General features: G+C 42.1%; 1 protein-coding gene across 5 annotated transcripts in view; it reads right to left on the reverse strand.

Moving 5' to 3' along the window:
- Positions 1–406: 406 nt before the first annotated feature.
- The window catches only part of Sec31 (secretory 31), a 189609-nt gene continuing 172511 nt past the window's right edge, over positions 407–17504 (reverse strand). For all 5 annotated transcript variants that reach the window (XM_065430740.1, XM_065430739.1, XM_065430738.1 and 2 more), the window contains 2 exons: positions 11384–11455; positions 407–2060 (listed from right to left, as the gene is read on the reverse strand). In XM_065430740.1, the coding sequence (XP_065286812.1) occupies positions 1872–2060; positions 11384–11455 (261 nt within the window). In that variant the 3' untranslated portion in view covers positions 407–1871. The remainder of the gene's footprint in view (positions 2061–11383; positions 11456–17504) is intronic.

Here is a 17504-nt window from a genome sequence, read left to right on the forward strand (position 1 = left end):
GTGTACTCCAGGGTGTACAAAGAATGGAAACAGCACTGGCGTACTGTGGCTGGTACTGAAGATCTACCTCGGCAATCCTTGATCCATAATGTTTACAAATAGCCAAACTGAGAAACATATGACTTTTAATACAAACTTTACATTGTTTTTGTGGAAAAGTAACTTCCAGAAATGAAACCTACTCCCCCAAATTTCCAGAACTTATGCCTGGAAATTACAATATTACATGGTGCAGTTTCATGAATTGCGCCACAACCAGTAGCAATACCTGCCCAGTGCATAACACTGCCAGTAACTAGACAGCACAAAGTTCACCAGCACCCCACAATCAGCACAGCAATAACATGTGGCACCAGACCTTTTGCACGCCATGCCCAGAACATGTGCCAACAAAACAAAAGAAACGTACAAGCTTCCTCGTTCCTTTTATTCTTCACATTGCAACCTTGAAAACAGTGCGCTTCAGGACAACACATAAAGGGTGAAAATGATTTGTTGCAAAAATTTAGGACCAGGCTGCTAGAATGCATAGTTACGGTGATATGATGAGAAAAAAGATAGTTCAACATGGACTAATATCTTCAAGGATAACTAGCCAGTAACACTGCCTGATGCCCTATCATGCAAATGAAAAGTGTTGAGCACTCAAGTCCATCCCTATACAAATGCATGTCCTGCTCAAAGTGCAACAGGGCTTTCTCGAAGAAGGATCTAGAGATCCACTGTTTTTAAAAAATGCTAACAACACCTCCAGCTGCACCACTAGATATATATTCTCTCTTTTAGTTGGTAACATGACACAGTTACCAACTAAGCTATTCAAAGCAGACTACTGCTTTTCAGGATCACCTTTCTCCATCAATGCAAACTTTTGTGCCAATTATAGTTCTCATTATGAAAACAAACTGCAACAAGTGCGCACCCAAATTACAAGTTTTGAAAATCGCTTCTCCCAAGCCCGACTAAGATAACAAAGAATTCACATAAGAATGAAAAAGAGTGATCACTTGCCTATTTTTCATTGCAACCTTTTTCATTGCCTATTTTTCATTGCACTGCAACCTAAGAGTATCTAAAGTCACCTATAAACACCTGAGAGCTTTTTCTATTACAAGTGCTTCTTTATTATGAGCAAAAAATAATTATTCTTACACAACACACTCATTTCAGTAGAACCAATAAAGCTAACACAATCAGGCATGTGTCAGTCAGCATGGCTCATCAACTGTCCTGAATTAAGGGAGCAAGCCTCAGCAAGTAAATAAGTTTTGTTTCAGTTTGGGCTTACCACAAGAATTCGACAGTTGCTCCACATACAACTAAATATGCTAACTAGGACCCATCCAATAGTGTTTGTGTGTCACACTTTGTGCAAAATATACTCTACACTGCACCTTAAGGGGTTGGCAAAGTGCAGTCACCAAAGGAGAGAACATGTCACACTTGTGACTACCCCAGGCATAGTCACACACTCTCATTATCAATTAATTCCCACAAGCAGACCAAAAAGTAGGTCACAAACAACTTGTACCACTCACAAGCCAGATTCTTGGTAAAAACAGCTCCATAAAAGTAACTACAAAAATAAAAGCAGCATATGAAAAAAAAGCTACAGAAAAATTATTGTAAAAACACACAGACATGATTGTTGTTTTGCAGAATACACTTTGCAGTTCAAGGGCTCACAGAAGAAGTAGCAGTACTGAAATTTCCTCCGACCCAACATTCTTTAATAAAAGTGTGAGAAGGCGCTGTTTTGGTTTCTTTTAAAAAGGGAGAAGAAAATGGGAAAACAATAAAGGTGTGTGTGGTGGGGGGAGGGGCAAGGCATCAGAGACGCAGAAGACCCAAGCAGAAACAACAGTGTGGGGCTATTGTACGTACACCCCCAGCTGCTGGGCGACTTGGAGCAGTGCCTTGAGCCCCGGTAAAAAGCTGCTGGTCTCGGAGAAGTTGGATGAGGACACCAGGTAGCTGTGAATGCTCAGCGCAGTTGCGTAGTCATTCTGCTGGATGGCCTGCACAATCTGGTGGAGGCCGTGTGTTGTCGCCGGAGCAATCTGCATGTACAAGAAAAAGGAACCATCACCACAGCTGCCTCGTACCAGTAGCCTGCCACACGAAAGCACCACCACGATTGCTAAACACTGGGGTTTCATTGCGACAGCAATTATATGGACACTTCAGGCCCCACCACCACCGTTGTCATGCATTCTTGCTCGATGGCGCATGCACAGTACAACTGCACAGACAGTTAGAGTGAGGGTCTCTAGAGACACAGAGTGCATTTGGCTGCAAAAACAATTAATTGAAATGGCTGCACCGTCAAAGGCTACATTCAATCACTTCAGTGGCAGAGCCAGGGCAGTGTTCTGCCTTCCGCTGCTGGCATGAGCATTGTGCGCACGCACACTATAAGCACACTAGCATTCCTGCTGAACTGCTGCATCACTGGTCTGAGTGGAATGGACAGTAAACGTCAAGCTAACATTTTCTAATATTTCACTGGACGCTGACTTTGGTAGTACAATGGGAGAGGTTACCAAACGGTGCTGCTTTGCTAATGCTGCGAGCATTTCATGAATGCTCTCATGTTGCTGGCGCTTTCCACAAGGGGCTCGTTCTGCTGCTCCACCGTAATCTGAAAGTACCAGGTTGTCCACTCCTAGAAGAAGCATGCGCTCGCTTGCGGCCATGGAGCACATGTGGCCGTCGTGAGAACTACTTGCGCAGGTGTGTTGAGAGCCAGAGGCAGTGCCTAAGGTCTGCTACTCTGACAGCGTGCGCAAAGCTTCGTCTGATAGTGGCACCATAGCTTTGCTTGCATCCCGGTGCATGAACGCCCATTTTTCGTTCAAACCTTTGTAAAGCACCGAGTGTTTTATGGCTAAGGCACAACAAACTGCTTGAAGTAGTGCACAAGTAGTCTGAGAATAACAGTCTTTAATGTATAAGCATTAGAGGCTGCTTCCTTTGGAAATCTGTCCGTCCATCTGTCTAACGTGCAACATGATGCACTCCATAGGCATACATGGGTCCTACAGGGGTATATATGAGAATGCCTTATGACAATGAATACCTTATGATTACAACTACATATATTGAGTACCGAAGATGTATTAGGAGTAATTAAGGTTCAGGACTAAGAAGATTAATTACGACTAATTAAGCCTAAATAAGACTCCTTAAGACTAATGAAGGGTACTTAAGCCTACGTGTGAAAGATTTATATTAAAGTGATGAAGACTAATCATGAACAGTTAAGGGTAATTTAAGATTACTTCATATAACATTACTTCACCCTAACTCAGACTAATTACGATTAATTTAAATTTACCTAATAAGATTAATTCCAACTAATTAGATTCACCAATGTGGTAACTGCAACAGGTCATTGCAATACTCGCAGCATGTTGCGTCATTTTGAGTGCAAGATGAGCGACTGGAAATGACAAGTTCCATTAGGAAGTTTTTGTAGTAATTTTTAAAGAGGTTACAGTTAAAACCTCTGGGTAAGGAAGTCAGTAAAATTGGCAGTTTGCTTCATCATATCAAAATTTCGTTCTATTGAAATTTGACCTTTCATGCAAATAATTACTGTCACCGATCAATTCTTCTAACACTGAAAGGGACCGCAGAAATTTCCAAATTATCGGGCAATCCAAAAAAGCAAATCTGAATGAGAAAACAAATCATTTTGATAAATTCGGGAGTCGGCAATTAATGATAGTTTCATGCCACGTACGTCGACGGTATCTTCTCAGCAGTACGAATTGCGCGAAGCCAGCCATGCTTTCACATGCACTCTGCCCCAACGGCTGATATTGTCACCTGCACTGGTACGAGGCTATCAGGAAAAGCGCCAGCAGTGGGGAGCGAATGCTTCGTCTGCCTCTCGCTCCAACGGGACACAGGACCTCGAGATTACGCAACTTCCGATACTAAACGCGTGGTAAGACAGCTTACATGGTACGACGCTGTCTCTGCACACCCACTCTTTGCACACGCAGCGGATTACCTCTAAAGCAGGGTGCACGGCTGCGTATGCACTCAGTCGAGCTTACAGCCATGCGCAGCCATGGCGGAGACGCCTGCCAGATATCGGGACAAGCGCCAACTTATCCCCTTCCTGCCCCCTCGCACACGCATGATCGCGTTACCGCACGCTCGCTCCCTTCCCCTTCTTTCCCTTCACTCGCACGGGAAGGCCACCATCTTTCTTGTCTCATCTTCACACACTCACTCGCACCTAAGCAACAGTGCATGGGGCGCAATAGAATCCTATCGTGCTTGGACTTCATACGGAACATGATGCAGCTCCACTTCCGCGGTTGCTCTTGTCGCGCGGTGCGCGATTTGTGAGGTGCGTTTGCAAGCAGCAGCTTGTAATCCAATCATTTGACCATTTGCTTCCACGGAAGTTTCCATTTATTGTCTCGGCATTCCTTTGCGGCGGCAGTGAAATATCGTTATATTGAAACCGCATACGAACACACTATGTCATATTGAGGTTCTAAATACATGGTGTCCTGTGGACAAAAGACTACGAAAAGATAAAAACTTTGTTATATCGAGAAGTTCGTTATATCGAGGCTTAACTGTATTTCTTTGAATATTTCACAGCATGCCAAATGCATGGCATGTGTGCCTTGTGCTACTCGTCTCAATTTACCTAATGAATGTAACAAATATCAGCACTGCTTAGTCCAACTTTTTACCTATAGCGCTATGTGTTAAATGGGGAAAAGCGATGCAGTCGAAGGTTTTCCTGAGGCTAGTCAGTGACATGTGTAATATGTGTTAACGTCTACTTCTGTGTTAATGTTAGGTTGTTTTGCCATTAAACACAACCTAGCCATCCGTTCATGAAGATGGTGCGGTTGCATTGTTATAGCAGCAAAGTTGTGCATGTTTACAGTTTGAAATTCTACAATGGATTGACTGAGCAGGAAGAGTATACTAAGGCAAAAAAGAGAGCGAGAGAGACATTGTACGAAAGGTTCATGCTGTAATAACGCCTCAGCTCCTCTGACGTTTGATGCATTATAAACACAGTCACAAAATATGCCATGACGTTCCCCTTATAAACGCACAACATGTCAAAAAGTAGGTATTCTGCAAGCACTTCTTTACCCTTTTGAGCAGTTAGTTCTGCGACGGGAGATAACAGTCAGAAATTTACCTACGGTGATACGAAAAACTTTTCGTTAGGCATGCTGCACTGTATTGTAAGCAAATTTATGACGGCAGCATCAGGCCAGGTTTTGTGAGCACCTTCACAGTAGCCAGACGCGCATATAGCTCTCAACACACATGTGCAAGCAGTTCGTCCAGCCATGTACTCGCGTGTTTCCCCTAAGCGTGGATGACCCTGTACATAGTCACGGGCATCGAGAGCAATCGAACTGCATTTTTACATCTCAGATGTTTGAGAAAGAGCCTCACACTATAATGTCACACATTAGAGAGCTGTTAAATGACGTTGAACATACTCCTATTTCAGCAGTTTCGTGAAGCAGAGCCAAGGCTGCGCGACCAACGAGCGCAGATTCTTGCGCAGTGAGATGTAGTGCCACAGTTCTGAAATCGTCAGACAACTAAATGGCCTTCAGAAGTGATCTTGTCTGCAGGTGTTTACTCGGACGCTTCTCTGCAGGTCGCAAGACTGTTTATTGCGTGATTTTGTTTCGTTCTTTAATAAAAATGTTTTATGCTTGGTTACAGCAATAGTAGCTTTGTGTTTGGCTGGTTAAGCTCTGTTCCACCAGGTGGCCGCGCCATGCAGGCCACTCACGTTTATGCTAAAGCACCTTCATAACAGCGATAGTAGTATGGAGGGGTTTTAGTTAACGCCTCCACCCATCTGTTAAAACACCCGGCTTGCCTGCGCTTACCGGAATACCAGACAAGCTTGGAACTGCGACAGAACACTCACAACACACACTGCTTGGATAGCTCTTGCGGGCAACGAACGGCCAGGCAGCTCGCAGGCTCCAAAGACACCCAGAAGTAGACGTCACAATGTCACATCACGACACAGAGCCAGTGAAGGCGGAGCATAGCCCCAATCACTCAGTGAATGAGTTGAGAAAAAACATGGCTAGGGAGGAGAGTAACTTGTAATCGTCCGTAGCTCTCTTAATATGAGATGCTTCAGTTAAACTGTGGCGTTAATGTTTTACTACGGCTGTACCCTATGTGTCTACAAAATTTGTCCAGACCTTTTCAGGAATCCTTTAAAGGGGCCTTGAACCAATTTCTATCCAAGTCAAGAAATGCATTCGAAGTTTATTAAAATAGACTATTTCAAAAATACTTCCTCGGCAAAAACTACTTCAATGCATTCAACAGAAGCGGAGTTATTGGCAATCAAATGCAAACATACAGTACAATTTAGGCATTAACTGTTTTGGTACCGCTAGAAATCTGCCCATTTTCGTTGCGTTTATGTTTTAACATTTCATTTCAAGATGTAGTAGATGCATCATATACTGCAATACATAAAATTATAGCCCGAGTAATAGTGTCTTGAATGGATTTATAGCAGCAATAATAATAATTTTTGAGAATTCTTATGTGAAACTTCAAAGAAGCACTTAAAAGAACATGAATTAAAGTAATAATTTTTTATGTTTATTTAAGTATTGAAAGTAAAAAAAATCTGAAATATATAAAACATGCACCTAGTTCCTAGTTCTCAACTTTTGTAAGTCAGATAACCCCAAAAAATTAATTGTGAAGATTCGCTAGCAATAATATTAGCCATGGTGATGCCCATGCTATACAGGAAAGCAGTAACTTCGAAAATGTGAAAATGGGTAAGTTCCTATTGTACAGGGAGCATTTGTCTTTACTCATTGCAACAGGCACCTGGTTTGCTTTTTACTGCATTCTCTTGGCTCACGAAGCAACGGTTATCAGGTCAGGGAACATGCAGAAGCTTTCTTGAACTTGCTTATTGCATTCGATGAGCTTTTCTGTGCAAGCAAAATGGTCTAGTGTTCAAGTGGCACTGGAGCCTCCACATGCTTTCTTCAGTTCATGTAGTGTGCTGTACAGTAATGAATAAGGGCACTTCCACAAGCGGTGTTCCAAATGTAAGAGATTAGACAGCTGGTCAAGCTCTGGTCAAAGGTCAGTCTGAAATTGACACTATGTTATTGTGCGAGTGAAAATCCCACATGACGGGAAGGATTTTGCCTAATAATTTGTACATACACTGTCGAAATGCTGATGGATAAAAGCAACCGACAGTGGTGAAAATAAAGTTGCACTTTATTAAACTATGATTAGTCGGACACAATTATCAAAACAATACACACATATCAGCATCTACCATTGTTTGAGACATTGTTAAAACAGTAGGCTAGTGTGAATATTCGAGCGCTTCGAATATTCGAACGAATATTACAGTATTCGAATTCAATTCGACCCGAATTTAAAATTTCCGACATTTCAAGTATTCGGGGTGAATGAATATCAAAACTGCGTTCAAGTACTATCAGGAGTTTCGGTTTCGTTAGGCAAGCAGCAGTGCCATTGATATCAGGCCTACATCTTGACTACATGTGGAGCCAAGACAAGCTAAGCCACATTCAGAGCTTTGTCGTAGCCATCACGCGCACGTTCGTCAAGGTAGTCAAGGCTCCTGTTTCATTGTTTCTTTGGTTACTGTGTGCCACGCGTGCAGTGAGCAGGTGTTGATCGCATTGTGCACTTGAACTTCAGTGTGCATCAGTTGCTTCAATCAGTCAAGTGGCATAGCCAATGTGTCCACGAGTGCCAACCCAATACAAAACATTTTTGTGAAGGTCCCGCTAGGCTAGGAAGCTCAGTGTCTCAAATGCCACGCTATTCTGAGGACACCAACACTGATGACTCTGGCGATGACTCTGGTGACGCATTTAAAGAGGCGCCCGGATGTATTCGTGGCATATGAAAAAGAATGTTGTGCGCGGAAAAGCGTGAAATATACTGCTGTCACTAAGCCTGACGCGCAACAGCCTTCAGTAGGTGACCGTTTCAAGCCGAAGCTGAAACATACGGCGCCAGAAGCACAGGAAATGACAAAGGCTATTGCTGGATTCATAGTGCGCAGTATGCATTCTTACAGTGTTGTTGAGGAGCCGGGATTTGTAGCCGTTATGAACGCTGCTATTCGCCGAGTACGTTGTGCCATCGCGAACAACGTTTTTCAGAGCAATCATTCCGGAGCTCTATGCTTCGAAGAAGCAAAACTTGATAAGCAGCCTTCAGGCGGTGATTGACAGTGGAGTAGAGGCAATTTCATTAACAACGGACAGTTGGACATCACATGCTAATGAAAGCTACTTGTCGGTAACATGCCAATGTCATGGACAGCTCATTTAAACTGCATATGCATGCACTGCCATGTACAGAAATGACAGATGCTCACAGAACCGGAAACTTGGTGCTCTTTCTGAAAAGCCTGATGGAGGAGTGGGCACTTTCCGATCCAGGTACTGTGCCAGTGTACGTTGTTACAGACAATGGCAGAAATTTCACTGCTGCAATTACTCAGTCACCTTGGACAGGCATAAAATGTTTCGGGCACATGTTGCAGTTGTGCATGAGTGATGTCAAGCGGGATGTACCTGGATTTTCCCAACTGTGCCTGAAGGCCAGGGCTATCGTTGGCCGCTATAAGAGAAGCTCAAAGACTTGGGTGCACCTTATGGAAGTACAAAGGGAAATGCAGCTGAATTCCCAGGAAGTGGTGCAAGATTCCGACGCGTTGGAATAGAGAGCATCAGATGATGACTAGGCGGCTCAAGTTTCGCAAACCGATCACCGTGGAGCTTTCGGAGTGTGATGGGGTTGATAACCTCACTGTAGCTGAATGGAAGCTGATGACTGCCGCTGTGAAGGTACTCGATCCACTTGCTCAAGCCACAACAGAGCTATCTAGGGACAAATATCCCACGTTGTCCCAAGTTATTCCATTGCTGGAGTGCACGGGCATTATGCTTGCTCGATACGCAGCTCAATCAGATGAGTCGGCGGCAATTGCTTCGAGTCTGACACACAGCATCAAGGCAAGGTTTCCTGGTGTCAAGACATCTGAGAATACAACCCTAGGGATGTTACTGGACCTAACATTTAAGGATGCCTGCTATACGGAAAGGGCAGTGAAGAAGTGAGCCTGCGCTGTTCTCACCATAGCAGCAGAGGGAACACTGCAAGTTGTATGCTGTGAAACATCAAGTGAGGGTGGTACAGGTTTAGATAGCTCCCAAGATGCTTCTGCGTGTGCTTCTGTAAGGGGGTCCTTTGCAAGCTTTGCATCAGATGGTACTATGAAGTCTGGTCCTTCCATCAAAGATGATGAGAGCTACGCGAGAGCTCCCCTCCTTCCTCGCTGTGAGGACCTGCTCGAATAGTGGAAGAGCGAAGGCAGCCACCTTCACCCGTCCCTTGTAAGGGTAGCCCACAGGCACCTTCCAGTGCCAGCAAGCCAAACAACAACTGAAAGGTCATTTTCGACAGTGGGTGCCATCGTAACCAGCAGAAAGGAGCACCTACTTCCCCAGCATATCGAGCAACTAGTTTTTCTGCATGAGAATTGTTGACTTTCCTTTTATTAACTGTAGAAAGGAACACCTTTTACTTGCATGTAGAGCTGTGATTTTTTCAGATCTTTTTTTTTTCTGTGTTGTAGCCTTGTAACTATAGTAGAAGGGAGTGCCTTCTTCACTGCATGTGGAGCTGCTAGTCTTTATGCCATTATTTTTTTACCTGAAATATGTTACCAAATAATTTTCTGCGATGTTTATGCATGTCTTGTAGGTTGTTATCTGTGTGGAAGGGAGCACCTTCTTCTATAACTAGTCTATATAAAGAAATATTTTTTACTGGTTAAGATATGTTATCACAGGATTCTGTGTGATGCCTTTGTATGTTGTAACCTAAAAAATAAAGAATTTTTGCATAGAACAACTTTAAACTGTTCAGTTTTGTTCTTCGGACACCTGACAACTATTCGAATTCACTTCAAAAGTATTCAACCCCAAGGACTATTCGCTTCGAATTCGCTTTGAACTAAAATATTACTATTTGCACAAGCCTATAAGACAGCCTATACACCAGATCAGAAATCAACAACCCAAGAGAAGCTTCTGTGTCTTCACTGCTGCTGTCAATTAAAAATAATGTTTCCAGGTAGACCAAAGTGCAAATTTTACACCTTTTTATTGAAGAAGTGCTAAGAGCACTGGAGGCTAGCTCCGACGATATCCTCAAAGTTTTATTTTTACAGACTACCCAATCTGCCAAATATTGTCAAATCTGGGGAATAGTAAAACCTCAGTCGTCATTCCTTACAGTGCACAATGTTGCTAGTACAAGAATTCCACCGCAAATGTTTAACGACGCATAGAAAAACTGTTCACCAAATAGATCGATTTCAATAGGTGTGGTAACAAGAGTTAAACTGTGGTGCGACCATGTTTGAAACGTTTTCTGGTTTCTCTGAATATGAACATTTGGTACTTTCTTCAGCCCAATTTTAAGGCTCAAGTCACGCAGACTGCAATTTTGAAGTATAGCACAGCCAGCACAATGACAAAATAGATCCTGGAACAAATACGGAGCGAAGAATAAGCTCCTTGCACCATCTGACTCTCTTTCAAATATGATTGACTTAATGTGTACAGCTACAACTATTTCTTGCATAGGAAATAACCTAAACATGGACTATAACTTATTACAATGACTGAAGATACCATAGACAAAAGTGAAACAATGCCTTAACACGTAAGTGTAAGACCTTTTCCACAACAGCTCCCTGAGTGTCACCACAATGTCCTCTAAACTGTCATAAGTTTACATGAGTGCCTTCTCAGAACTATTACAGACAGCAGCAGCAGCAGCAGCAGCAGTAGCAGTATGCGTGCTTTGCATCCTAACACATGTTCTCTCACTTTCGCACACACAAATAAACTTTTATGCGAACAACACAACCGCACCCTGCCATCCCTACTGCCAGAATAAAAAAATAAGCTAACTTTCATGTGAATATAAGTAACTAAATATAAATATTTTGAAGAAAAAGAAAGGAAGCTAGAAAGGTGTGCTAGCTTTTTAAGAAATGAAAAGCAAGAGTGCTACATCGCAGCTATATGCGATTACTAAAGACTGTTTTCTTGCCTCACTTCCAAAAATGTTTACAACCATCCCAAAATGATGCTGCAAACATTTTCTATACCACAACAACATCTCATCTGTTTTCTATATTGAAAATACAATCAGGTGAAAAAAAAGGGGGGGGGGGGGAGAATAAAGAAACAAGTGAGCAGTGCAAGTGACTCTCAGCATAAGCAAACAGAGAATAGGTCTGCAGGTACTACAGTGGTGTCCAACTTACTGTGTCTTCTCGTAACCTGTCATACATGTTTTCAAGCTTCCGTGCAACGTCATCCAGCTTCCGCTTGATTTGCTGACAGAAAAAAAAAGAAACAAATACATTCAGTGTCTCTATGATGCTACTTCACTTTATTAAATTTCTTATCGAAGTCCTATTGTACAGGTTTTTTTTTTTATAGACCATACAGAATTTTTTTGAATTGCCTCTGGCAGATATCACAATTATAGTCCTTGAGCTGGATTACCTAAATCAGTGAATATCACAATTATAGTCCTTGAGCTGGATTACCTAAATCAGTGAATATTACTCGCATGAAATATCAAAGTGCATAATCGACTAATTAATCAAACTGAACACAATCTTTTTCATTATTTACTTTATGGCAGATATTGCAATTTACGAATTGTAACCAATAAGTTTGGAAGCCATATCCACTCCAAACGATTTGTAAGGATCGCATGTGTACATGCACTGTGAAACTTGTGGTAAAAAAATTTCCTATTGTTCCACTTACTTTTTTAACAAATTGCCATTTTATGCACTGAAGCACTAAAGTAACTGGACAACCTTTTATTTCGCCCCACACTTAAAGGACCCCTTACCAGGTCTGGCCATTTTGAGCTGACACGCGCAGAGCATACAATGCGTGATAACGCTCGTGCCTGCAAAGTATTACATTGCTGTGTGCCGTGAAAACACGTGAAATTTCAAACCGAATGCCGTTTACCCTTCTCCTTGCTGCCACCGCACTCCAAGCCGGACAATGACGTACACGTGTTAGTGAACCTACGTACACGTGTTTGAGCTGATGTGGCTCGTGGTGACACGTGACTTCGAGAATTATTCAAGGCAACATCTGTTGTTTGTGTAATGTGTTGCTAGAATAGACGAATTAAAGCTCAGAGAAATAATAAAACACACAAACCGAATGTCTTCACGTTCTTGCTTTACTTCGCACCGCAGCAAGAGAGATGTACTTCCGTTTCGTTTGCTTGTTCCCACATCGTGCAGTCACGCATGCAGACACCAAAACTATGTAATTTTCTACCGTGTTCCAGCGTTAGATCATGCTCTGTGATCTTGTTTATGCCACAGTATTCGTGTAGCACTGACTTACACCACTAGTCAGGTGTCCTCGTGCACAGCGCGCAAAATCGTGTGCTGCGCGAAACGAGACAATCCCAACAGCTCACGCACGACGCCATCAGCAGAAGTGTGCCGTACTACAAAAAATATCATAAGAAGCCAGCAAACAATGACACCAAGAACAATATAGGGGAAATTACTTGTGCTAATAATTTATTAAGCACAAGTAATTTCTCCTATGTTGTCCTTGGTGTCAGTGTTTGTTGGCTTCTTATGATACGACTAATAAAAATCTGGCCCCTTGGTTAACCCCTTTCTTCTCGTTTCGCACCACAAGAAAGCGTTCTCCCGGTATGGGAGAATGCAGGGAAGGAATTTTGCTTGCGAAGGCTAGACGGGGCAAGTGGAGAGAGTGTCTTGCTTGGCAGTGGAGCTTGCCTCCTGAAATCATAGGTTCGCAGCACTGAAATATTTCAATCTCGGCTATTAATGAGCCGAGTTGAAAAATTTTTACCGCAGAACACTCCCTAACCGAACTTTGCTGTGTGGCCTGGTGAGGTCGGCCCTTTAAGAAATCAATATCTCAAAACTGGTATGAACCTCAAAATTTGCTCCAAATGAATTTGCCTTGCGAACTCACCAGCTGCAATTTGTAAATTGCAATGCCATAAAGTAATTAATCAGAAAATTAATTCGAGATTTTAAAAATTAGTTGAATATGTGCTTTGATTTCTCGTGCAAGTAATGTCCGGCTCTTTCAATAATCCAGCTCAAGCACTAGAATTATGCTATCTACCTCAGATGATTTAAAAAAATTTCGTAAAACTTAAAAATGATCCCCCTGTTTAGGATAAGCATGCTCGATAATTATGGCCTCAATCAGCAGTAAGTTTAACCACTGACAGCATACTGATGAAGGCCTGTCAACATTTGAACTTGAATACTACAGTTCTAGTAAAAAAATAGAAAGAGACTTGTGAAAAATACCAAAAAAACTTTTAACTACTCAATATGGTAACTACTCAATATAGGCACTCTGCTCCATATATTAGCAGCTCAAATAATCTGTGCCCCAGATGTTTAATATGTGTTTTCATAAAATATTGACATAATGACATATGACATAAATATTGAATAATGGTTTTAAGTTGATATTTTACAATGATTCTACAGTGTGGTGTAACTTCTGTGCAGGTAGGTCCATATAACTGACACATAGAAAAAAATCAGGCTATGAAACTACAAAAATCGGTGAGTGACTCTAAATGTATTTTTTCAAAATACATTTTGCCATAAACAAGGTCTAACTGCAGAAAGGAATTTTGCAGGAATTAAAAAAAGACTTATTGGTGTTAATACAACAGCTGTAAACCAGCTCCAAAAATAGGTTATAATAAAATCATAAAAGCTGGCACCCATGTACATGCATAATGTGGTTCCAAGAAAATTCTTTACACTTTCGTTTAGCATGAGAACTATGACTGTCAATAGTCAGGACAAGAAGAAAAGGTACTGAGGGGCCTGATTTTTATTAATCATATCATAAGAAGCCAACAAAGACACCAAGGACAACATGGGGGAAATTACTTGTACTTACTAATCGAATTAAGGAAATGATAATGGAAATAAAAATGGATGAAAAAACAAATGGCTGCAGGCGGGATACGAACCCACATCTTCACATACCCTTACCAATCGAGCTACCTCAGTGCCCAAAGGCGGTAAGTTTTCATTTTTCCGGGTGTGTGTGTGTGTGTGACCTGCCTTCCGAACCATATATATATATAAGCGAACCTGTTACGACCACCGCAATAGCAAATTTTTTTTACATGTACTGTCATTCGTCAAGAGTGCAAGCTACTTACAGCAACAATGCGTCTTGGCAGTGGATAAGTGCATAGGGGTCCTCCTATGCCATCTACGTATTTAAGCACAACACTGTACCGTTTCATGTATTCCCTGAGGAAGGCCGGACTCTGGTCAAAACGTAGCAAATAAAGCTTTTTTTTTTCCTTACGTGCGTTCTCAACCTACAAATGACTGTTCATATATCATGAGCGGCCAACAAACAAAAGACACCAAAGACAACATAGGGGAAATTACTTGTACTGACTAACTTAATAAAAGAAATGATAAATTAATGGCAATGAAAGCGGATGAACGTGGGATTGTTCCCCACCTGCGGCGTGTTTTTTAATCCGTTTTCATAGCCATAAATTTATCATTTCTTTAATTCAATTAGTATAAGTAATTTCCTGTATGTCGTCCTTGGTGTCATTGTTTGCTGGCTTCCCATGATACAATTAACAAAAATCGGGCCCCTCGGTTAATCCCCTTTCTTCTCGACCTCGAAGAACTGTTGACTGATGTGATGGCCTTAAATGAGTATTTACAAGACCTCATAGTAGGAGACAGTTCAGTTTCACAGCCTCTGTCCTCTCGCACCACCAAGCATCTGGAGTCTCTCGGTGGTGTAATCTTCCTTCGTGGAATTGTCATATACTTCGCTATCACTAATACTGCTTCACCTCTTCGGAGAAACTGCAGCCTCTCTCTCTTTTTGTTTTAATGTGAGTCTGAGTATAAGTGTCAATGAGGCATTTACACGCATAGCCAAGGGACATCTAACTGTGGTATTTTCAGCAACATACTAAATGCATACTAATTTTTTCCGAGTGGTAAAGAAACCCCACGAAATATAAAAGATACCACGTGACTGCGCTCCCACCAGCATCATAAAGCAGTGCTCTCAAATAAGCTGATGAAAGCAACTGCTTTGCCCGTCTCAAATCCAAAGAAAGAGACAGCGCATGACCTTGATAATGATATGGAAGGAGCACCAACAGCAGGTTTCGCGGCTTCAAAGCTATTCTTTCCTCTCATTTCTACGTCACATTTATCCGTCTCTCAAGGCCGACTGATCACACTGATAACAAAAGGCCCTTGATAACGTGGCTGAAGCACTGCTCTGACCAGGCACGAAATGCGAAAAGCAATGGAATAGTCATAGAATTTTTCAAAATCCCGGCTCTGCTCATACCGCATCGAAAGAGTGCGTGTACAGCTATATTTCGCACCAGAAACTTGCTTCGGCTTCAAAGTCAAATTAAAGCGATGGTTTTATTTTTCATGAGAGTGCATACATGCTGCAAAAACAAGCTCCTGACAAAAATAAAAGCGAAATAAAGAGACAGGGAAGCAACCCACGTGTATAGAAATGCAAAACCAATGCATTCAAGTAATTAAATGTACCACTTCTACATGAGCCGAATTGGGAATCGGGACGTCTGCACAAAAACAACAGAAAAATAAAACTATCAGATTTCAGTGGCCCTTATTATCTGTGAATTCCTAAGCGCCGCTGAACACCAGCTGCTGTCTAGAGGGTGTGTTCAAATAGGTGTCCTTCTGCAGATATGCGTCACTGAGCCCGCTTTATCACATCTTCAGTGGCGTTCTTGATGACCGACGCTGCAATTCTACGGCAGACATCCATTATCCTTGCCTTGATAGAGATGACGACGCGAGATCAGCTCAAGTAAACACAATCTTATAACCCCACAGAAAGAAATCAAGTGGAGAGAGGTCAGGTGACCTAGCCGGCCAGTTTAGAGGCCCGTGCCTTACAATCTAGTGTGCATGAAAAGTCGTATCCAGCCAGTTTCATGCTCGGCTGCTGCTGTGTGCTGGCTGATACTGCAGAAGTGGCAAACATGACAGCGAGACTTCGCTGAGAAACTCATCCACAACTCCTTCAAGGACTTTGTCCACCTAACGCTGTCCAGTCAGTGCGTGATTAAAGATGGGACCGATTATAGCACCGGCATAATTTCTGCACCACACATTGAACGACCACTGGTACTAGTGCCGAGGGGTGCTTTACCCAGTGTGGATTGGAGTCACTCCAATAGTGTGCATTATGTAGATTTACCTGGGCATTTCTGCGAAGACTGGCTTCATCTGTGCACACGATGTGGCACAAGAAGTCTGGTGACTCATCCGCTTTTGTGAGGAATCAGTTCAAGAAAACTACACGATTCTGCAGGTCCATACCTTCCAAGTATTGATGCTGGTTAAGGTGGTACAACTGAAAGGCCGAGTGATTTAGAATCCTCCAAACAGATAACTTGGAAATTGGTACCTGGGTGGACACGTCCCGCACGCTAGTATGAGGGTTCGAGGGACGAATTACGGGACACAACTGTTAAGTTGGCAAATTCCTAATCTGTTAAACCTTTATCCTGCTCTGATTAACATCATGGAAAACTGTTCCTCTTTGCCTGCTTTCCGAAACCAGGCAAAGAGATTTTTCTTAAATCATGTATAAACCAGGTAGAAATTTCTTTTCCTTTGTTTTTTTTGTCAAGTGAACATATTTGTCATGAGAACATATTTTTTTTATTGTCGTATAGGAGATCCAGTTAGGATTCCTTGCTTTGTTCTTTTTTTTGGTCAAGTGAACATGTTTGTAGTTATTATACATTCTCAATTAGATTGATATGAATGTACAGTGTATGTATATTGCTGTATGTGAATTGTTGTAGTCTTCCTGCAAAAAAAAAAAAGTACTTTGCAACTTACCACGTCGAAACAGCCTGCATGAATTCAGGGTGTCTAGGGCCCAGTCAGGTGACCACGTGTGTCACTTTTAGCTCTCTTCCCCCGGACAACTGTATATTGTCTAAATTTCAATCAAATCAAATGAAATCAAATCAAATCAAATGCTAGAACATCCATGTGTAGACTAGGACTCATAGAGAGTCCTCCACCGCTGTCTCTGGAAGGTGTTGATTTGCCTCAGGTTTTCATAATTTCTGATGATAGACAATGCGTTTGGTATACCACCACACTTCCATGACTGATATATATTTGCGGCCTTCCTTTTATTGCCATGTGCAGCTCCCAAGGCAAGGATCATGTTTTCCTTCTGCTCATTAGTGGAAGATATGGCAACTGGGACGAAACAAAACGCACCTTTAAATATTTGCACTGACGTTGGCAATTCGCTTTTGTGGTGATAGGTTTCGTGGCAAAG

The sequence above is a fragment of the Dermacentor albipictus genome, chromosome 1, assembly GCF_038994185.2.
Source record: "Dermacentor albipictus isolate Rhodes 1998 colony chromosome 1, USDA_Dalb.pri_finalv2, whole genome shotgun sequence".
Lineage (NCBI taxonomy): Eukaryota > Metazoa > Arthropoda > Arachnida > Ixodida > Ixodidae > Dermacentor > Dermacentor albipictus.